Raw genomic sequence first — 24,036 nt, 5'->3', positions numbered from 1 at the left:
CCTTCCACCTCCCCCGCGTGACTACGAAGGTGGCTTAAAACACAACCCTATTACCGGTAATCAGATGGACCTGATCCCTCGGGGATAGGGGCTTAAGGGACTTCGAGCTGGGAAACCAGAAGGGTATCGGAATACACCGACACGCTATGCGAACGTAATTGAAAGTTTCCCGACGTTGCTGTCGCTGCTCGCACCCAGTTTCCTTTCTTCGCGAAACTTGGCTCGGCTTGACGCGCTGAAAGAAAACGGCTGAATGGGACTTAGCGTACCGGCAAGGGCGGGAAACAGACCGCATAGTGCGGTCTTTCAGATGGCGTCCTTACAACCGACATGGCTGAATTCTTTGAACGATATTGGGAATGTCGTCGATAAGCGATGGGAAGACTGTCTAATGTGTGAAAATAAGAATTTGATAAATAAGTAGAAAGACGGTGAGAAAAATCAATTATTAGACTCTAGAACATATACTGAAAGAACGGTTTTGCTAAAGTATCTAGATACGAATTTGAAAATAATTTTGTTTGGATCAAAATAATTACGTAGGACGCTCAAATTTTAATTAAAATGTTAAAACTTTCTGCAACATTGTCATTAATCTAAGAGTGAGATATAATTATTTTAACAAAATTATTTTCAGATTTGTATTTGTAACTAAATTTTTAGATATTTCAGCAAAATCGTTTTTTCCGTGTACTTTTAGATTGTTACGCGCGCGCTAGAGAAAATATACGAGTAAGCTAGCCTAGTGTGTACCTAACGCAGACGCAAACTGTATTTCATTACAGAGAGAAACTAAAACACCTCGGGTCGGGAAAAAATTACCGTGAAAAAAAAACAGGGTATTATTTTTTAATTAATCAGAAAGCTTGTTATATTAATTAGGGAGCTTACTTACATAATTTACTTCGCATAACTTGTCCGTCTTTCAGCGGTAAAGGATACAAAATGTTTTATCTGATTGCGCGCAAATATTGTGGTAAATATCAGGTAAATTTCACGCTGCAAAATTGCAAACAGATGGGGAGATTTGGGTTTCTCGCCTGCATTGCACGCAAAGATGACGTTAATTAGATATTGTTATGGGGTTTTCTTTGATGTAGTCCGTTTTCGCTGTACCATCGCTCACGCTATATGGAAAGGTATTGATGCATTGATACATAGTTATATGTCCCAGGTATTATCGCTCCAATCCAGTAACCGCTTAATTAAGGTGATCGCCCTCGTCGCCTTTGACATGGTCTTCCATGCAAGTACAATAACGACGAGCGTTTAGTTCGTGTTGATGAAATAATACCTTGCTCAAAGAGCGTCGCATAATCGATTTAACTTCATAATATAGATGTTGTAGCCTATACAAAATAATATGCTGGAACGATATAATCGCGAGCGTATTCTTTGTTACGAGAATATCACCGCCGTAATACCGATTCTAATCCTATAATGTGATGTATGCATCTAATATCTTTCATAACTCTTCGCTACGCATAATTTTGAAAGACGTTGATCTTCTTTCTCTAAACATTTTTCGAAATACGTGAAATTTTAGAAAATTTATAGTTAAAATATATATATGATATCAACTAATATTAGTAAAAAATTTTGGTATAAATATGCCCTAAAACCAACTGCAAAGAAACAAAACAAATAATTTGGCTTATATAGTGGCTTTATGCATCAAAATGATTATAATTTTGTTGTAGTTTTAGGTGAAGATTTTTAAACAAGTAAATGGATCCAAATAAACTTTTGCACGAATTTTTATTAGAAGTTTATCACATACAAAAAATCGATTTAATTCGTAATGCGATGATCTTATCATTTGCAAATAAGTATTTACAAAATACGATTTTATATGAGAATTAAAACAAAAAATTAAATAACTTCTAATAAGAGAATTGAAATTCCAATTTTATACAAATACTCAGACGTAATAGAATAATCTATGAAATTTTTATATTTTTGATAATGCTTTAGGATGTGTTATACGTTCAGATTTAAAAGAAAACACAAGTAAAAAAAGGTATTTTGTTGCGTTTAGTCTTTTCGTCAAATATTTTCAACCAAACCGAGATGAAATCGAACTTGTTCCATTCTTCATCGATCATACCTACTTATTTATCTATGGATATCTAGTAACGATATTAAATATTCGCTATCTCGATGTAGCAAAATGCGCGGAAGTCCCCAAGAGAACCTCGAAAACTTCTTTGATCATGACAGATAAAAGAAAGATAAAGACGAAAAAGGATCGATACACCGTGAGATAGAATACCGTGGAATAGAAGATTTGGAAGAGCGTGCAACAGGGAAACGGAAGAAGCGCGAATCCCTTTGTGAACGGAGCAGATCGAATAGAAAAGGAGATAAGCGAGTTAAGAAGACGAGTACACGCGGGAAAGAACAAAAAGATGACAGCGACAGACAGAGGACGACTTCTTTATTCTATCCAACTACTCTTCCGACTGGATGGAATATATTTCAAGAAAAGATTCAAGGAAAGATTCTCGCAAAAGATGAATTGATCTCATTATCCGTATAAAGAATTAAATACTTTTTTTTCCATCGCAGGTATGTTCAGGGTATTTTACTTTTGGCAATTTTTTATTTAAAGGATTGTTAGTCCTTGAAAGAAATGGAAGTCGATAAAACGCTCAATCGGTCAGATGACCGACTCAATGCGCCGGCGCATTCAGATACGCCTGATTATTCTCTCTTGAGCACGAAGAGCGAATATTGTGAGAGGAAGATTCCAGACGTTATCCATTATTCCGCGAAGGTATGGCGGTCGGGTAAATCGCGCGATTTTCATCGACGGGTCTCAATGAGGGGTGTGCAACCATCGCCTTACCTCTCCTGCCGATTCCCTTCCTGGAAGGGTGGCAATCTTCCTCGTCTTCGACGATTCGAAGATTTCCTCTCGATCTCACGGGGAGATAGAAAAGCTCACCCCGCTATTCGCGGGGGTACCTCAACACCATCGGCGCGCACCTTCGGCTCATACTCGATTTCCTCTATATGACGCGCCACGGCGATTCCTCGCCATGCCTCAATTCCGATGAATATTCCTTGGAAGAATTCATAACGTCCATTTATGCACGGGTCAGTAACTCATATCCGGGAAGTTCCACCGGCACAATCGAACCAACGGACGTATATCCGTCGCCCTTTCTGCGAATTCTGGCTGGCTTGAATTCCTTCTTAAGAGAGTGAGAGAGACTTTCAGCATGAGACGGTGCAGCGACACTTTTCAATTTCGCCACGTTCTTCTCATTACTTTATATTCTTATAGGTGAATAAAGTTCTCACTTTTCTGTGAGTGCTAGATTTTCGTGTCTCGTCTTCTTAGACAGTTATGTGTTAATCTATTATAGGCAATCGTAATTATATGTTAGTGTGCCAATATATTTTATAATTTAGCTAGTTCCTGTATTTTCAAATGCGTTACAATTTTCTTAATGGAAACTTATATATACCATTTCCTTACTTTAAAAATAACACAACAAAGAATTAAGTTTCTTAATTTTAAGAAAAAGGGAAAGTTATTTGTTAATTTGTTAAAATTAATGGCTAATCACAAATAATATCAGCAAAAAAATTTTTAACATCAAATGTTTTTGTCATTTTCGTTTCACAATTCTTAAAAGTTATCCTTTTTGAATTATAACAATGTTGATTTTTTTTTTTTAGTTGTATCGTTTTTGAAGTAAGGAAACAACTGTCAAAAAAAACATAGCTGTTGCACTTTGAGTCTTTCGAATACTATGTAGGGGAGACCGGGGCCGATTGTCACAGTTTTTGATTATTGGTTTTTAGAAAAAAGTGGATGCCTGATTTTGAAATATTATATACGTTACAATATATCTACATCCTTTAGGTATTAAAAAAAATATTACTCGTGAATTCATCATATCATAAAAATAAGTTATTTAATTTTAAATGATGCTGCGAAAATATGACAATTAACCCCGTGTTCTGGGTTGATTGTCACACGTTCTAGGATTGACAGTAGCATATTTGTTATAGACAACACATAAAAAACACAATTTTTATTTTAATATCAGTTCTATATTTTGAGAAATAATAGTAATTATAGTATTAATACAAATAAAATAGTTATTTTAATCATAAAATATGTAATTTGTTTTTGTACCATAGTTTCTATATGAAAAATGAAAAAATATATACCTATTTGAAATATAATATATTTGTAAGTATATTCTCTGAAAATGTGTCCTCTAAAGATATTAAAATTAATTGTCACCTAATCTCGTCTCATTTTGGTCAATCTACCCCACATAGCCATTTTTAATAAAAGAGATTGTATTCACAAACTTAGTCAGAATAATAATTACTTAATTGTAGCAAAGATCTTCTAAGATATGTCATTTTCTATGAATACAGGGATATTACGATTAATAATGCCAAAGACTTGTCAGACAACAAAATAGACGTGATTATAAAAATTTACTCACTAACTTCATTTTCTCAAAAATCGTTATAAATAATATATACAATGCTTGTGATGCAAACCATTTTACACAACAAATTAATATTATATCAGCTATCTACAGTCAAAAAAAGAGATTTTTCTGCCGTGTCTTGTTTGAGTTATAAGCATTTTGACAATCAACCCCGTGCGACAACCAGGCCCGGTCTCCCCTACATGAAAAGATGTAAATATATTAACTGCAAAAAAATAATAAATTAGTTTTTATAAGTATTATTTCACAAGTTTAATTGCTGCAATACTTCAATCGAGATACACCAAGAAAAAATCGCCATTCATTTTATTTCGGAGAAGTTTAAGGCAACGGCATACATCAACGCAAGTATGACAAGCATTAAAATGGCGGTACGATGATAATCCACAAGCGGCATGTTCACACATACATACATGCACGCACGCACACATACATACAATACACGTCGCTGAAAGCTCGCGACTTTTCGACGACCTACGACCTCCTCCAACCCGCGCGCGACCTCCTCGAATCTCTCTCAAGCATCAACCTATTTTCATCTTGGGCCCTGGAAGAGAGCGGCGGAGAGATGTTGGAAGAGTAGAAGGAGTAGACGTCGGCCGGGATGGGGCGTGTTTGGGAACCCTTTTGCGGTGCTCTGAAGACAATGGAGCGAGTGCAAGCGGGACGACCCGATGGAGGAGGAGTAGTTGGATGGTATAAAGGAACCGACGTCTACGAAGAAGAGGCACTCTCCTATCTTCCTTTTTTTTCCACCATTCCCGGATAGGTGTTCTTCTTCGTCTTAACTTGCTTATCTCCTTTTCACTTCGATCTACCTCTGCAAGGCGCTTCTGCAAGGCACCTCTTCGCTGCGTTTCCGCTTGAAAGAGAGTCATAGGATGACTTGGAACGCGACATTAATAGAGTTACAGTATCATTTTGCATTTGCCTTTGCGTTTGCGAGAAATACATCGATAATATCCGCCTCTATATCATGTAAATTTACTAGATAAAAAATTATGTCAAAGTGAATTTTAACCCTTACACGCCACACTATGGAAATAAGACGCTGAGTATTGGCATCGCCAATCCTTTAAAAAAGTTGTGTGTAAGCAATAAAAAAAGCTTGGAAAAAGAAAGCCATTATACGGAAAAAGCGTTTAAGGGTTAAGATTAATATGAAATATTTCCTATAAAATTCTTCTAAAATTTATACACGAGCGCTGAAATTTATTAAAAATATAATATCTCGTTATATATTTTCGCGTTTTTTATAACATTTTGTAATTAATGCTCAAGACATTATAAATTTTTATTTCAAATTACTCGATATTTACATAAATGACAAATAATAATAGCATCTGTGTAAAAAGTTTTAACATTGGCGGAACAAAACTTCAATGAGAATACATCGTTTATTACAAAGCCTTTCAATTCTGTCAACAAGCCGTATCATTACAATGACTGTTAGACGCTGACAACTTGCAGCATTCTGCTAAATGTTCATTCAGTAAGAGAACAAAGATCGCGGGATAAAGAGCGAAACGATACAAGAAGGGGAGGCCTCGAAGAGGGAATTATCTCACAAAGCAGAGATAAATGCAACGATTCGATTCTAAGTAATTCTCGAGAGGCAGATCCGTTTGTAGAGAAAGGAGAGGAAGAGCGAAAATCTCCGGCTTTCTCTTAAAGCGATAATAAGGTTCGCTTGACTCGAAAAGTGCCAAGTATAATAAGCAAAGCGTACGCAATCTTTGCACTCTCAATAAGAAATTACTTGCCAAATGATATATCGATCTTTAAAATATAAAAATTGCACACAAAAACAGATTTAATATATTATACAGGGTGTCCTAAAATTCGCGATTTAAAATACTAGTAGCAAAAAAGTTCTCGAAAAATTAATTAATAAAAAAAGTTATGTAAATATTTCTTTTGAGGACACTCTGTAACAAATATTAAGCGGAGCGAGTATAAAATAAGAATATTTTTTTTTTTAAGTAAAAGTATGATAATTGCATTTGCGACGGTTCCGATCCCCTTCCCCTCCTTTCTCGCTAACTAAGCGTTGATGACTGGCGAAATGGAAAATCGTGAATCACCAAAGAATGTAGATCTCCTTGCATAAATTTGCAACTCACTGTACGGTATACATTTAAGAGAATAACGTCGTCTAGAACACGCGGGAACTTTCCGACACATTCTGCTTTGCATTTTACATACGAGCGACACGACGTTAATTTCAAGTACGTCAAACTCGAACTCGCGGTGCATGCGGAGATCACGAAGCTGCCTCAGACTATTCGGTTCTGTATAATGGAGCGATGGGCGATGCGATATTCAACGATGGACCTCCTTTCGATGAAAGGCGACCTGTTCTCTATCGATCTCGCGAACTCCTACGGAGAGGTATGGCTGCACAATTGCTTGACGGTCCTATTGTCGCGGGTCCACTGTCTTGGTCCTCCATTTCAGTGTCCTTAACCCACGGAGTGGAATCATCACGTCCCTTCACTCCGTCGCGTCGCACCACTCTGCGGTTCCTCACTCGTCCGCCCGAGTCTCGCCGCGATAAATCTTCAGAGAATGGCCCTCCGATTCGACGGAGCTGTATTTGAATATCGCAGGTCTTGACACGGGTTAAAACAATGCACCTATTTTTCCAGTACTGCCTGGATAATGCAGTACTGCGCTTATAGATAATGAAAAAATTCCTCGATAATTAAAAAAGTGAATCTCGATAATGAAGTCGTTAACTAGATGAACATCCACTCTCATAGTTAGAATTAGACATTCACGGTACATAGATTAGAGAAGAGAGAGAGGTTAAAAAAAATTTATTCCATTCTCCCCTAAATAGTTCTTTCTAAAGAAGCTATAAATTAACATTGAATGGAAGATCTCTCGTCGACGGTGAAACGACTGTCCCTGTTCGCTTCGCGGACAATTCGTACTAACTTCGCACACCGAACACAATCAACTCGACATATAATAAGACATCGCGCTTGCAGCTATTCACTCGCGATCACTCAGCTACGATCATTCGTCGGAAAGCACGACAGTTCGAGAAACACGACGGTGTCTTTGAGACTGTAACGTCGGAAGTGCAAGAAATGCCTATCCTACAGAGGAGAACAAGTACAACGTCTAACCACCATTTTCTATAAGAGGCAAGACAACCGTAGACAAGCTTACAAGGCACATTATGCTGAGGATCCGGTGGTCGTGGTTTGCATAAAGCACCGGTGATAGTATTCTCCTTGGCACATGCGGAGGATGAGACGCGGATAAATCATGACAAGAAATCCGAATTATATAACGTAGGAAGTAGAGGTAGAGATAGAAAAATAATAAAGTACTTGCAGAATAAAAAATGTATGCTACAAATTTTGATAAATTAATTTTAATCTGATACAAGTGGAAATATACAAAATATCCCAATAATCATACAATAAGCATTCTCGAGATTAATTGAAATCGAGAATTGTAATAAAAATATCAAATTCATGTTACAATATTAATTTTTACAATAGCGAGGTAATATAAATTTTTATTGCTTACAATATTTGTTTAGTTTCTTAAATATTTATTACATTCTAACAATTAATTGATATTATTGATTATCAATAACAAATTTTAAATATTACAGAAATTATTAATTCTCACACGTGAATTATTAATCCTTACATGATTGCAATTAATCGGCTTTCTGCTTAGTTTAATTTTCCGTCGATTTTCATAATTTATCATATTACTTTGGGATTAAGGATACAGATTAACACAAATTGCAGAAATAATTCAAACAATGATATCGACTACTCGTTAATAATTATAACAGTATAATATTTCCTGCTACGTAATGTCTTCGAAATTCGGCATTGTCACGAATTGAGGACCCAGTGCAAGACGAATCCTATTAAGTATTATATATTACATATCGTATCTCTCTCGTACAAAGCATCTACACTTTCATTTAATGCGCAATCGTTCGCGTCAAAGGTCTAATCTTAACAAAGGCAATATACATATCGTCGGTTTCTCGTATTCGTAATGAACGAATCGTTGAAATTTCAACTCCTTATTAATGGAATGCATAATTTCGACTGATTGGGCCTCGGGTGCGTTTAAGTTCTCCGTTTGCCTTAATTAATACGTTCCCCTCAGACTCACAAACGCACGCATATATCACCGAATGCGCACTAATGAAATAGCGGTTAGCGGCTGTTGAAATAGCGCAAACGCCTTGTAGAATCAGCCTCGACTCTGTAAACTCGCAGTCGCATTTGCACACATGATGTACATGTCTTATCCCCTTCCGTTAGAATTATTACCAACATCTGTAGTATTAAGACTGAAAGCTACACTCATGTTTCTTTATTAACATCTGTTTGATAAAAAAGAAACTTTTTGATCGCAGAAGAAGTGATACATATCTTAATTGCTCAATTTTATTTTTTGTTTCGTTCAGCTTTTTGTTTTTCTCGTGTTATATCTATATACAAAAAATACGAGCACGAGTTTCATATTTCTCACTTTACCTCTTATCGATTTTTGTCCAATTACGATCTGATAAATGACTCTGGTATACGCGTTAAAATGAAAAATCACGGAGGTGCGTTAAAAGTGACATGTTAATTTGTCAAATATTATGGATCTCTTAATTGTGTGTGTGTTGTGTCCGCTTCGATCTTAATTTAACGCTGTAAAATGTGACGACGCGCGCATATTTCCTATTTTTATTTTATCGCTCCTTGCAAATCAAATGATTGAGGACGGTACCTTAATTGCGCTTCTTGATTGCAAGAGATTGCACATCCGTATTTCTCGCGAAAAAACTGCGCGATGTAACGACTAGGGTTAAAGAAACGGCACGACACGAAATCGGTAGAACGATTCACCTCGATCTTGCAGATTGTAAATCTCTCTCTCTGTGTATGATTTAATTTTGTTTTTTTTCTCTGCATATATTATCGGTTCATCGATTCGCGCAGATTCACGATAATTGAAGTAGAAAAATCTTTCTGTTCATTTGTTTAATCGAACGCACGTACAACGTGCAATATATTCTCGTGTATCGACCGCAAATGATCACTTATTTCGCCGCGAAGAAAACCGACACGAATGAAATGACAAACGCGCTACTTTTAGCGAGTTAAAAAGAAGAATCGACGATTACGCGCTAATGAATTTGTCGTTCTCTATAGAGATCTGTCCAACGAGATCTCCTCCACTGGCGCTCGCGTACGCGGAACGGCTCTAATACGTTTTTAATGGAGCCGCACCGCCGTCTACGATGAATAATGAAGCACGAATTTAATTTGCGCCACCTTGAGATTCATCTCAATCTAGAGTGAACGGAGGCCCGATCACATCGGTGACAAAATGGAGCGGTCTGATAGCTAAGTGATTTATGAATGATCCAGAGATTTTCCTCGCGTATCCGTCGCCTTCTAAAGTTTCGCATATTCCAATGGACCTTCTTATTTTTAACACGAAATCAGGTCAACATGGTTGAGATTTTTCTTTAACGGATGTCGAGTCGAATTTTCGTAGTAAAAGACTTTAAGACTTACGAAGAGATTTTGAGATTTTCACTATCGTGCATTAAGTAAACTAGTAGAGAAAAAAACATTTGATACCTGACTACAAGTAGGTGAATAAAATGTTCCATTTTCTTCCATCCATAAAATAGAAGAGAAAGGATATGAAATATTATCGAATTACCGTTGAACTGATCGAATACGATATATACACTTGCATTTCATGTACTATTGCCTATGCAACATCCGCAGACATTATTTTGATCAATAAGCTATCGTGTTACGCCAGTCAGTGGTTCGATGATTATACGGGAACGCAAAAGATAGTCACGATAGTCTTGAACCAACTTGTTTAAAATGAGTGATGTTACGTGATATACCCAATTCTCTTATATGTATATATATCTATATACATGTATATATACATACATATTATATATTTATATTATATACATGTATGTATGTATACATATGTACATATACAAAATGTTGTGTATACTGTTAATCGATCCAACGGATATTACGTGTCCACTTTGAAGTGCCATTTTAAAATGCCGCCATTGCCGCTGGCTCGCAAATTGAATTCCAAAGTCATTCTGCTGCATCGACCATCAGTGGGCATATTTTGCAGAATGATAATATAGAAATAACTTTCGCGAAAAACGGAAAATCTCGTTACACCCGATATTCGTGTTAAAATCGTGGTGTTATATAAAATCAATGTATTATTAATATACAAGTATAAGAAAATTAAACGCAGTTTAATAATGAATTAAATTGAATGATAGACTTGCATTTAATTATTATTGAAATGTACTTCTGTAAATTATACCAGAAGTATAACTTAATAATATGTAAAATATTGCTTTGAATTTTTTCATTGTTTTAAGCTGGTTATTATAAAATATACATATATATATAAAATTTCTATGTAATTTTATATTAATTTCAATTAATAATGAATTAACGTTATTAATACAAAACGTGACCAATTGTTTTATTAATTTTTCATCGAACGTTTTATTTCATAATTTCTATCGTTTGCAGTTAGAAAAAGTACGTTAATATCAGTACGACGAAGAAATGTATAGATGATTTATGATTTCGGTGACATTTCGATACATCGCGTGTATAAGAAAAAGTGAAATATTTATACGACGATATATAATTGATAACGCAAATTGATAACGGAATAATTTCTTCCTAATTGTATTACAGTATTCTTGGAGAATAAGATCAGTTGAGATCAATTCGTGATAATCGCAGAATCTTAAACCAACTATATTTCAGGCTAATATATAAAATCGCACATTTCTTACTAGCGTATAGGCTTGAATGAAGAATTTCGTATCGATATTCGATTTTCTCATCCACCTCTTCTTTCGTGATCGCGCTTTATAGGCCAAAGGAAAAAGAACGACAAAAAGGAGACGCAAACTTGTGATTTCGAATCTTCCATTAGGTGATAGATCATGAACGGCTGCTTAACTGGAAAAGATACTTATACGCCAATCGATTACAGAAACGGCTTTGTCCACGATAATCTTTGTATCTATAATTCCTCAGACGGAAATAAATGTGAAGAAGATCATGACACGGGTGTCAACCATAAAATTGATATCCGAGTGTATTACTATATTATTTAACGCACGCGAGTTTTTATTTGTCCCATGAGATCTCGATGGGACATGCAGTCTGGAGCTTTACGAGGGAATCTCGTATTATATGAGGATTGGGTTTAATATTTGATAATTTCATCGAGCGAACAATAATCTCGCGAGATTATTTATCTTTCGGAGATGGGAATTAAATCGATTCGCTAAATTACTGAGAGCCCCCTTCTCCCGAGGGGACTCCACCGAGCATGAATGAATATTTAAACACAGAAAAGGCAGCCAGCATTAAAGACTTTCTTATTATTGAAAAGTTTACGATAGAAAATAGCTTATTACTTTCAATGCACTCGGGCTTTTCGATAAGCTTCATTATTTCGATACTCTTACGAGCTTTTATTCACTATTGTATCATTTATAAAGTACCCATAAAATAATTCATAATAAATATGACTTAAAAATGTATACATGCCTAAATATATAGTACGATAGATAAAATTGTTCTTCTTTGCGTAGATAGAAGTAAAAGTATAAGAATATTTTTTTAATAATTGACAATTTTTTTAGCAAAAATATATTAATACTATTACAAATATGCATATGATGATTATAGATTGGAAATAAAAAACTTTTCGCAAGGCAAATTTAGAAAAATATAGGGTAAACTCGGGTATGATGGCCATAGTTTTTTAAAATGCAAAAAACATACATTTTTGTTATTTTTCAATTTTTTGGATATTACTTTCACTGAATGGATATTACTTTCAATATTTTGGATATTACTTTCACTGAAGCTTAAAGTAACAAATACTATCGAAGTTAAAGAGAAAATACTTAACAGAACTTTAATTTCATCAAAATATTACAAAGTATGCATTGGCCATCTTATCTGATTTTTAGGGAAAAGATGGCCATGACATTAAGAAAGATAGCCATAGTATTTATAAATAAATAGTGAAAATAAAAGTATTAATTATAGGTCACATTGCAATTTACGTATCTTTATTGTGTACTATGTAATGTTGATTATGGCGGCTTAACTGTAATTTATTAGACATTCTAACAGTTTTTAGCAGACACGTGCAAAACTTTGCAGATAGTCGAAAGAAAAAATATTAGATAATATTTATAATATTGTTATTTTGAACAGTGTACTCATATGAACTACTGTAAATATTGATTATCTTTAAGAATGACTATATAAAAATGCACTATTTATCAATTTTTGGAGAAATTATATGGCCTATGGCCATCTTTTCCGTATGGCCATAATACCCTAGTTTACCCTAGATGAAAAAATGATATTTTTCAATTAATATCCAAATAAATATCAGCATATTTTTTCAGTCATAATGTAAATAATGGAAATTGAAAAGTTGCGATAAATTATTATTTTTCTTGACGTTTTCTTTTAAAGAAAAATTGTCGATTTCGTCCTTAATTAAAAAAAAGGAGAGATATTTTTTATTAATTCATGGCATATATTATAATTTTATTATTGTGTTCTTTTTTATCATTTTAAAGGAGAATTCTTAAAGTTAAAGAGAATGCTATGATGTATGCGTGCAAAAAAATACAAACATACATCTTTATTTCATAATTTATTATAAATCACTTTTCTTGCTGTGTATGTGTACAGCAAGAAAATTGACATATTTCTCCGGGCAAACATATTTGTTTCATGTTTCTCGATGTTCAATTTCTGTAGTAGAGACAGAATAAGATTTCAAAAATTGCATTATATAAGCCAGTCCAATACGAACTCATCCATGAAATAAAGAAGCTTGTAGCCCATGTCTTTTAAACAAAGCATAATCTACGGATATTCAATATCTTCAATATCGATGGCTTGCTCTTGCATTTTAACTTTTCTCGGAAAGCTATTCACGACATCCATCTCCCTGAGTTGCGTGTAAGAAGTTCAAAAAGTAGCCGAGATTCTTTTCCTAGTTTCACTAACTGTCCTCGACTTTGAAATTCGAGATTACGGCGAGAAAAGGGATATCAAATATCTCGAATCTCTCTGTTTTCTATCCCAGCGAACAAACGAAACAGCAATTTTGTAATCACGAAATTTATTGTCACCGGTTTACGTTATACGCGCGACATTAAGACTTTCCTTATATATTGCAGATTGTTTTCCCGGAAATACCGGAAAGGGTTATCTTTCTGCGAAATATCCTATTATATTTATATAATCCTTATTTAGTAAGATGGGTTAGATTCGTATATTTTACAACGTTCATGCGCTATTTAATAAAGGAAGACGTTTTATGATACAATATATATTATTAAAAATAAAATATAAAGGGATTATAGGAGTCAGTGCAGTAAAAAATGCGCTATTTAATTAAACAATATAATATTTAATAATAAGTCATTTAATTATATAACTTGCAAAATTAAAAGAAAATGTCTGCTCCATTTACTTCTTTTTACCTATTTTATACATTGATTAAATAAAAAATGAATCAAACAGCATCGGGTCAGATTCAGTCCTATTTTTTAGATCTTTTGAAAATTCACTATAATAAGAGGACTAATGATTTTGATGGCAAGGCATTTCTTCTTTTTTTTTGTTATTTAAATAGGAAAATAGACGAATGGAAGAATTTACATATATTAATGTAATGAGAAAATAAAGTCGATTTCGTCTAACGACGTAACAAACACCGTGCATTTTTATCGTGCACCATTTCTCCGATCGTACTTAAATCGCCAACGGCCTACTTAGAACCCACCCAGCCAGGCAATTTATTTTCATTTCTCCTAACGATTCTCGACTTTGCCCGCGCCCCACTTTCGACATAGACGACGAATAATTCGAGACCCCTTCGAGAACGACGCGATTCACTTGGCGCGATCGATCGCGTTAACGTTACTGCTCCCGAGGAACCTTGTAACGCGATTACGAGTGAGCTGGAAAATGCGTATAATGGCTTCCGCCGTCTCGGACGATGCGACATCGCCGACGTCGATTCGACAAAGGGAATGTAAGCACCGGGTTCTAACAGTGAAAGATTTTTTATTCGAGCAAACGATGTGTAAGCAGCTGTCGCAACGTGTGTTCGAAAATCCTCTCTTACTTCTGCTCATTTCCTCCCTACTGCAGCATATGTTTTATAAGTTTGGAAAAAACCTGGATGTTAAACTTTTTAATAAATATTTCATCGAGTTTTGTTTTAGCAACTTTGCACTCTGCTCCGCATATAAAGTTTCATGACCCAAAAATTAGGATTACGTTATACATTATACATTATATTTAGAAGCTTGCGAGATCAACAGAATTATGCATTATACATTACGTCTTGAGATACTCCTACAAAATTGGTACATCATTTTTATTAATTTATGACATACATTATAATTTTGTCATTATTTTTTTTCCATCTAAAATCTAATATCCACTTCACAGTAGGTAAATTTTTCCACGTCAGAATGCAGAAAATTAAATATGTTAATTATATTTTTATTAACGAGATTAGAAATAAATTTTGTATCAAATATAAAACGAACATTATTTTAATTATAATTTAAAACTAAATTGTGTATAATTTATTTGAAAAAATCTTAAATTAATCAAAGAAAATATCTAACAGACTTTTCATGCTAAGGCAAACATAGCGTATTTTTTTAGCGCGTATTTTTTTAAATTATAAACGAATGTTGGCTTAATTGTAATTTAAAGTTAAATTTTAATGATATTTATTCAAAAAAATAACATCTATAGCAGAATCTCTATATTAAAGTAAATTTGTACTATTTTTAGCGTATATTTTCTTTTTCTCTTTTCTTCGATCCCTTTCCTTGCCCTTTCTGCGGATTTGCCGTTGTCATGCCGCGATTGCGGCACAACAGCTCGTAATACGTAAATTTCCACGGATGTATACGCACCACCGCTGCATGATTAAGAGAGACTCGACTTCCACGAGATGTAGTGACAAGGAACGAAATACGAAGGAGACGATAGGAGATAACGGAGATAGAGAGGACGGCTTGGTACCGTGTGCATACCGCTGCATAATATACGTAACTGCGTTACGCGGCGTACAATGCGCGCATTAGGGAAGGAATAACGATACGTCGTTTCGCCAGCTTTGCGCTGCTCTGATTTGGCCCTGACGTAATGATGTTCCGCGTCGCTTATTTGTTCCGCCGAAAGCGCCGCGTGACAGAGAGAGAGAGTACGTTGCAGACGAACAAATTTACTGTTTGACTGGCATATATATATACACTGAAAAAAATTGCTTGAATTAACCTGAAATACATATGTAATAACCAGGCTGTTTGTTTTAATTAAAATAATCAGATAAATTTGGCATATATTCTGGTTACGGTAACCCGCTATATTTAATTGTATGAATAATGTTAACAATTTTTTGTTGAAATATTCGATTTAATAATAACCGGAAATTTTGTTCTGTTCTACCAATACTATACTTTAAACCTACATTAATCCATGTTTTTTTTCTCTTGTAGTTACAATAATCGGATATATGTTTGGATATTATTACCACATACGCATTAACCGGCATCATGAATGTTCTGGTTGCATCTCAAAATATTTGATTATAACCGGAAATTCTATTTACTTTCACCAAAATTTTTGCTTAATGAAACATATCTTGTGAATTCAACCATAACTGTTTTTTCGATGCAATTTTTTGTTTTTCATGAATGCAATTATAGTAAAATACGCCAATGGAAATTTTATTTAAAACTTTGTTAAATGTTGAAAATATCCTATATTTTTCATCCTATTATGATCGACTTCACGACATCTTCATTACATAATCGAATTACCTGAATCCTATTATAGCTCATCGATGCGACAGTGACTCGAAGTCTGTATGCATACGATCGTAATTAACGATCGTAGTTGGCGTATGTACGTGGAAGCCTTGTTGTTTGTCAATGACAAATTCGGAGCTCACTTGATTGAATGTAACACAGCGCATACAACCTATCCGCGGCATATAACAGTCGTCTTATGAGATATTAAGCCATAATCCGGTCATCCCACATCGCGTAATAGAATTGGTAGCGTCATGGTGAAAACAACAAAAATCGTTGTATTACAACGCCCGGTCGAGAAGCCGATATACCGGTGGGTCCCGCGAGGCAAGCATATATTCGCTCGTGCATGAAATCTGTTTGCCGGCTTTATCGCTCGCGTAGTTTCATGGCGCAGCCATTTGAAAAATGAAAAAGAGCTCGGCGGCGTACCGAATAACTCTTTACCCCACGACAATTCTTATTGCCTCGCGTGGTTGCGCGTTTTTTTTTTTTTTTATTGTGCAACACCCGACAATTTATTAGTACGCAATGATTTTCAGTGAAGCGAGAAGATCTTATTATCCTATCTTTTTAAACTTGTTTTGATTCTGTTGTATTTAGTAAATAGTATGTGCTTTTATCTAATATTATATTCTAGATTTGTTGCGAAAACTTCGTTACTCACCCTCGGCGACTTGCGTTTATTGGCGCTCTCGACACAGGGAAAGCCACCGCACTGAAACACGTAAAATTTACTGTGTAATTTCGTTTGCTCTTCATTTGTCTTTTTCTAATTACGTCTAATAATATAAAGGAACTCTCTAAATTCTTTGGTGTGAATATCCAAAGAATTTAGAGAGAAAGAAGGAAAAATTATTGAATAGGTGGGATTGTAGAATATCATAATTTCTTATATAGTTTGCGCTGCATTCTCGGGGCGAACATCAAAATTACTTTTTTACAATCTGCTTAGACGCTAACATGTCACTGGTCGTTATAGTATTTACTACATTGTGTCGTGATAGCTGCGTTTCAGTGTTGCAGGTAATAAACAGTTTTACAATTGTATATTTTTTAAATAATTTTGGAAAGTATGTTAATATTAATTTTGTAACATGTCTATATTAGTGTGTGCACTTAGTAAACAGTAAACTAAATTTAGGTCAAATTTAATACATTTTCTTGAGTTAAATTGCTTAATTCCAATCTTTTAGTTCAATTCAGAACATATTGATTAGAAACAGTGACGACCTATAGAAATTATTAAAGACAACTCAAATTGAGCATAATTTTACATCATGAATTTAATACAGTGCAGTAAATAAAATACATCTCCGACAGCAATATTTCATTAAAATCGCTGTTAGCAGTTTGAAGCGCCAAGAAAGATTGTTTGATTTGCAAAGATTTTTATGTGTAATATTGACCATAACTGGAAAAATATTCTTATGCACAAGATACTAGAACCAGAGATAGGTGACATAGATCGGCTTTACGGTAGAATAAATTGTAGATTGCATGTATAAACTGCATTCGAAGCGATAGCAGTCTTCACTGCCTTTACTGTAAACGCTGCGACTTCGTAGGGGTGACTGATCCACACAGTCATTTGGGTTTAGCGAACCCACGTACTCTCGAGCTTTATATACTGCCGCCATTTGTGTACATCTATACATCGTACACATACCTATACTTATACTTTTTGCTATAGCACAGCAAATATATAATTGAGCAGAGTCGAAGCAAATCAAACGTAAGAAGGAGAAAAATGGTAAGAATAAGAAGAACGATAACTTAGATTCATATAGATAGGTGGAAGAAAAACTCATTCTTCTTATCGTTTTTATCGAACAAGAACCGTACGCGCTGCGAATGTCATCAGAAAAATGTATTAACTTGCAGTTATATTATGGAATTGTGCACTGTTAAATGTCAAAGGAGTAATGGTAATCCAGTCCGTAAGTTAAATAACATTTTTGTTAGTTTTAACTTTCATGTGTGTCAAAATGTAAATCAATCTATGTTTAGTTAATTTTAAAGTAAACGTCTATATTAACGTACGTGTACTTAATACATAATAAACTAAATTTGACTCAAATTTAATACATTTTCTCGATTGTTTAACTTCATTGTTCTAATTAATGAAATATTGAATAGAGGCAGTAACAACCTTCAGAATTATTAAAAATACTTTCAAATTGAGTATAATTTAATATTATGAATTTATAATAGCGTGTTCGCATCGAGAAAAGAGTTTAACGATTAATATATAGAATTGGAAAGAGTAAGGGCACTAGAAGTCAGGCGCAGAAGACGTCGTGCAAATAATACACTTATAAAGAGTGAAACTTCTTTATTCACTAAACGCGCTTACATGTTTCGGCTCACTTTTTGAGCCTTTCTCAGAGCAAACGCAAACTAACATACAAACTGAAAGTTATCTTGTCATGGTGAGCTCCCCTACATCGAAAATTTAAATGCTGGGATTAACCAAAAAAGAAAAAGAAAGGAAAAATAAAAAAGGGGAAATATTGAAAATGTCGAATTAGAAAATATGGAACCTAATTTATCAAAAAACTTTAAGAATATAATTAACCCTTACCGTACTAATATGGGTAACTAGTGACCGAGCAATTCCTGTTCGTGCAAGTTTCTTTGAGTCTTTCGATAATTATAAATTATATATATACTACATTTTATTATTTTCCAAAATAAAGAATCAATATTTATTCTAGAAAGTCGAAAGTATGTTGGTGAATTTTTAGAGATTTTTAAAATTATTTTGAAGAGGTGAAAAAACGAAGAGATTTGAAGTGACCCTTGATGGTATGGATGAGGCACCAAATTGTAGATGGTACGGTAAGGGTTAATTATCCCGCAAATAAGAACGCTCACCACGATTACAAAGCACCATATCGCAAACATTACCATGAATAATTCAAGAACCGGTTCCTGATATATTGGCCAGTCGATATCAGACACAGTGAGTTATTTTTCCTTTCTTTTTCTTTTTTGGTTAATCCCATATAAATTTAATATATAGAAATTATAGATATTAAAATGAATTAAATTAATAGTGTTTGTGACTCCAAGAGTAAATGTAGTACAAATAAAATGCCTGTGTAAGTCTGCGATTGTTAGGGCATAAATTATATAATCATCAATTATATAATTCGCACAAATAATTTGAATGTACTTACCAAATGAAGTTAACTGCAGACGTTTCGACTCTGAATTTGAGTCCTCTTCAGTGCGATAATTAGTGAGGTCGAGTACGAACTGGTTTGCAAATTATATCTTATCTTATGAATATATAATTCAGGCACTAACAACCGCGAAGGCTCACATAGGCATTTTACTTGTAGGAATTCATATAGTTACGGAAGTTATACACATCATGGTTATTAATTAATTCTTATATTACATTATAAGTGTAACGTTGTATGTGCATTTGTAATAACGTTTACACTTTACATATAGATGTATTTACAAATCAAGAGAATGCTGAATATTGTAATACAAAACTCACAGATGATGTAGTTCAATTCACGATGATCCAAACCATAATTTAACATGACAAATAATGTAGACTTTTTTAATTTATTGCCTATTCTGACGCATTTATTACACTATAAAACAATAATAATAATTATATGCAAGCGAATAAAAATGAATCTCCTAATGTGGAATTTTTAGAAGATTGTTAAAAAACGCATCGAGACATAAGTAGATGATAAATTGAAAAATATTTTTGCTATCATACAAGAAATATTTTACGAGTTCTTTCCAGGAAGAATAATTCCGATCGTTTTATCTATAAAATGTCATTATTATGTGCGAATCATACTTTCCGCGGAACACGTTTGTACGCCATTATAATCGCAAAGAAATGCTCTAAATGTCGTCTGTACTCGCCGGTGTGGAAATAATTCGGTGCGTCCCTCATCCGGCTCGTCTGTTTATTACAGCATACGGTTTGACGATGGTAGGAAACCGCGCGGGTTTTTCAGCCCCCTCGTTACGCGGGTAGCCGAAACGAGCCGTCATTTCGAAACGCGAGAAGCTCGCGCAACCATACAGCCGCGATATACCATGATACCGCAAATGCGGTTTATTATTTTATCGCGACGGGCATAAAAGTGGCGAGCACTCGTACGCGATTTCTGGGTCTCGCGTGCGTGCAACGAGCACGATGCGCGGACAACCAGGTGAAACGATGCAAAAATGTCGTCGACTGACGCGCGGCGATCTTTTTTTTTTTTCATTTTTACGTCGGAACTTAACTCTTAACTCTCTTTTAACTGTCTAACTGCGGACGCCGTGTGTGCAGAAGGAAGCGTGGTATTTACAGTAAAAACAAGTAGAGTGATTAATCGATTGAGGCTTCTTGCTGTTAGCTTGTTACATCGTTATTTCTGCTGCTCCATATGGAAATAATAAACGAGAACGGTATTTTGTAATTATAGTGCATTTTTATTCTGCATGTCAATAACTTTGAAAAAGTTGCTTTTATGTTGCAGTTAAAAAAATAACCAAATGTTTGTATCTACATATGCCAAATATTACATTATGTAAATATTTTCCGTACAAATTTTCGGCAACTTAGTTCTCTCAAGCGCTAAATTAATCGGTTTTTATATTTTAAAAAACGCAAATGCGTATATCGCTCTGTTTAAAAGCGTTTGTATTTCGATATACGAAAACAGTTAATCGATAAAAATGGTTCCTTTCTTATCTTAAATTTCAGAGCAGCTTCAAAAAAACAAGACATTATTCTATTTCTATACATGACCTTTTTTACATAAAACAATTGTGTTGAAAACAAACTTATGTAAATTTATATGAAATTCACTTTGATATGCATTGTTCTAGCAAAATGCAATTTTCCTGTCAAAAATATGACCTGAGAAACTCGGAATATGTCGGGATGGTGGACGAGTTTCATGAGGAAAGGACGTAAAGGAAGGACGCTCGGTTTTGTCGATGATTTGCCGAGTGGTCGCGACGCGGAAGAATGGAATTGCTTTCCGCTTCCGGCAAAATTCCCGCCATATTCCCAGGATATGCTGCTTCCGATTATATATATGTATATATATATATATATATATATACCACGTTTCTTTTCTGGTTCCATCAAATATTTTAGAATAGTTGTTTTTTTAATAATTAAATATAAAATTTTCGGAAATAAATAGTGATGACTGACATTAATCAGAATTAATTAGAAAATTAAATACCTCGGAGATGTTTAAGTTTTTATGAATGAAACAGCAACCTCTAAAATAAGTTCTCTTTAACAAAAAAAAAACAGCATCACATTATTCGTTCACCCTACTCGTTTAAATTTACATTTAATTGTATCACACGAAAAATCTGAAATATATAGTGAACACGCATAAAAGTTTCAAAGACTGGCACTTCGATCCTTTACCGACATCGTACCAGTCCCCTATCCGCGAAAGATTCACGGTCGAGAAGGGTGGACAGCATTTTATCCTGTTCGCGTGATCCACCCATCGCGATGATTAAGTCGTCCCCGGAGTTTTATTCTCGAAGGATGGAAAAAAGTTTCACAACGAAGACTCGAACTCCCTCTTTCCGTCTAGGACAGAAGCGTGGTTTTATCTTCGATCACGTTTCGCGCCGCGATGCGGTCTCGTTTGCGCAAAGTCGAGCAAGATAATCGATACGTCTTCGTCCGTTCTCGCCACCTAAAGCCGTCGGGATGTTATTTCTCGTCGCTCTCTTTGCCCTTCGTTACATGATCTTTTATTATTATGCGCGTCCAAGGCTAAGAACGATTTACGCGACACCATTTTTCTCTCATCAAGCGAATAACGATTCAAGAATAATAAAGAAACCTAACAATGCATTTAAATGGCTCGATCTTATTTCGCGAAGACGCGAAATTTTTTCTTTATCCAAAACAAAAGATCGATTTACTAATTTTAAAATGTAGAAATGAAAGTAATATTTCAAATGTTTTGATGCTAAATAAATTATATTTAAAGCACAATTTCTTATTCTAGAAATTATAAATAAGAACGAAAATATAAATAACATATATGTAGGTATGTATAACCTACAATAGAAATACAATCTAAATAAAAGTATTCACGTTATTTTAGAATTTTTGCATCAAGAAGTCCAATACCGTAATCTAACATCATAGTAATCTTTGAATATAGAAATGTTTGACATTATGACACTTTAAAATGCACTTAATATGTGAAATATTCGCACAAAATTAATGACCAGCTGTAATATCGAATTGTATAGACGAGATTATGTCGTTCGTTCGAATCGATTTCCGATCAACACTCCGCTGTACGTTCAATCGCTGACATTTCCCTCAGCGAAAACGTCTAATAGACGAGGACATTGACATTGCATTTCAAGTTTCGAGCACAAAGGCTGTCACTGCTACTTCGTGCAGCGATTCGTTTTTAAGTGAATATATCGATCGGTTCGCGCAATTCTCTGCGTATAATAACATCCTGAATAATAATGTAAATGTCACAAATGCAAATTACCGACACCATAAATGCGGCCTGTGCAAACCATAAGTAATTTACAGTATACCCGATTAATGTGAGCACCGTCGCAATGAAACGTTTACTCGCTCGATTGATCGCGCGACCCGGCTGACTGTAAATCATCGAAAGACTCGTGTCAGTGAGGATTTTCATTTTTGGCAGTTGACGGGAGTGGTCAGTCGTTACCCCCGCTTAAAACAGAAATTAATTCAGTTTTATAACCACTCCCCTTACATTTGCGCTGGCAATCCCCTAGCCAGCGTGTGCCCGAAACCGCCCGTTTAAATGCACGTCTGCTATCCAGGATGGACGGTAACCGCGACCTGTGCGCGCCATAAAAAACGAAAATACTGTTTTAATTAAAGCAAAAAATTATATACACAAGAACTCTAATTGCGCGAGTTTATTATAGCTGAATTTGCAACTCCGGATATTTCGAGATATGCCCATTGTGCCAAAAAGATAACGTTCTCTTATTTTCGATGTGCAAACAGACTAAATCTACACGTTCCACGTAGAAAACGTGTCGGCGAATTTTTCCACGATAATTAATCAATTGTCGAACGTGGGTCTTCTTATAGATTTCCCGTTAATTTCGAAATTAAATTCAGCACTGTAGCTTAATTATGTCATCGATTGTTCGCCATTACGTACTTGGAAATATGTAAATGACTCTGTCGCAATATATACGTGTTCTCGTGACAAGGGTTTTAACGGCAACTAAATCGTAATAATTCATATATGAAAAATGCCGAATATAAAATCGTATCGAGTCAGGGATGAAGAAAAAACGTAGACACAGATATATCGATTGTAAGAATGTGAACTATATACCCAGATGATAACTTGGTAGTACGATATGCTCCGGTTATATCATTTATTTTTACACTTCGCCTTAAATAAATCGATACTCGAACGAATGATGTCAAATTTAGATTTTATATTTGCGTTATCCTTGCTAAATTTTTTAGCAGGAAATGTCAATAATAAAAATTACATTTTCAAAATATTACTCTATATATATAGGGTAAAAGCAGGGATTATGGAATAGCTTTTTTTAAATTAATATTGCTCCGATATAAATGCATATGAAGACTTTAAATTTACA

At 34.7% G+C, this 24,036-nt stretch overlaps 1 protein-coding gene across 4 annotated transcripts in view; it reads right to left on the bottom strand.

Annotated features, from left to right (window-relative positions):
• Nrx-1 (neurexin 1) overlaps positions 1-24,036 on the bottom strand; it is a 276,011-nt gene that overhangs the window by 240,264 nt on the left and 11,711 nt on the right. For all 4 annotated transcript variants that reach the window (XM_018504691.1, XM_018504692.1, XM_018504693.1 and 1 more), the window contains exon 2: positions 17,078-17,128. In XM_018504691.1, coding sequence (XP_018360193.1) covers positions 17,078-17,128 — 51 coding nt within the window. The remainder of the gene's footprint in view (positions 1-17,077; positions 17,129-24,036) is intronic.

Source organism: Trachymyrmex cornetzi, unplaced genomic scaffold, assembly GCF_001594075.2.
Source record: "Trachymyrmex cornetzi isolate Tcor2-1 unplaced genomic scaffold, Tcor1.1 scaffold18, whole genome shotgun sequence".
NCBI classification, from domain to species: Eukaryota; Metazoa; Arthropoda; class Insecta; order Hymenoptera; family Formicidae; genus Trachymyrmex; species Trachymyrmex cornetzi.
Note: the sequence above shows the minus strand (reverse complement) of the source record. Positions and strands in the feature narration are given on the sequence as shown.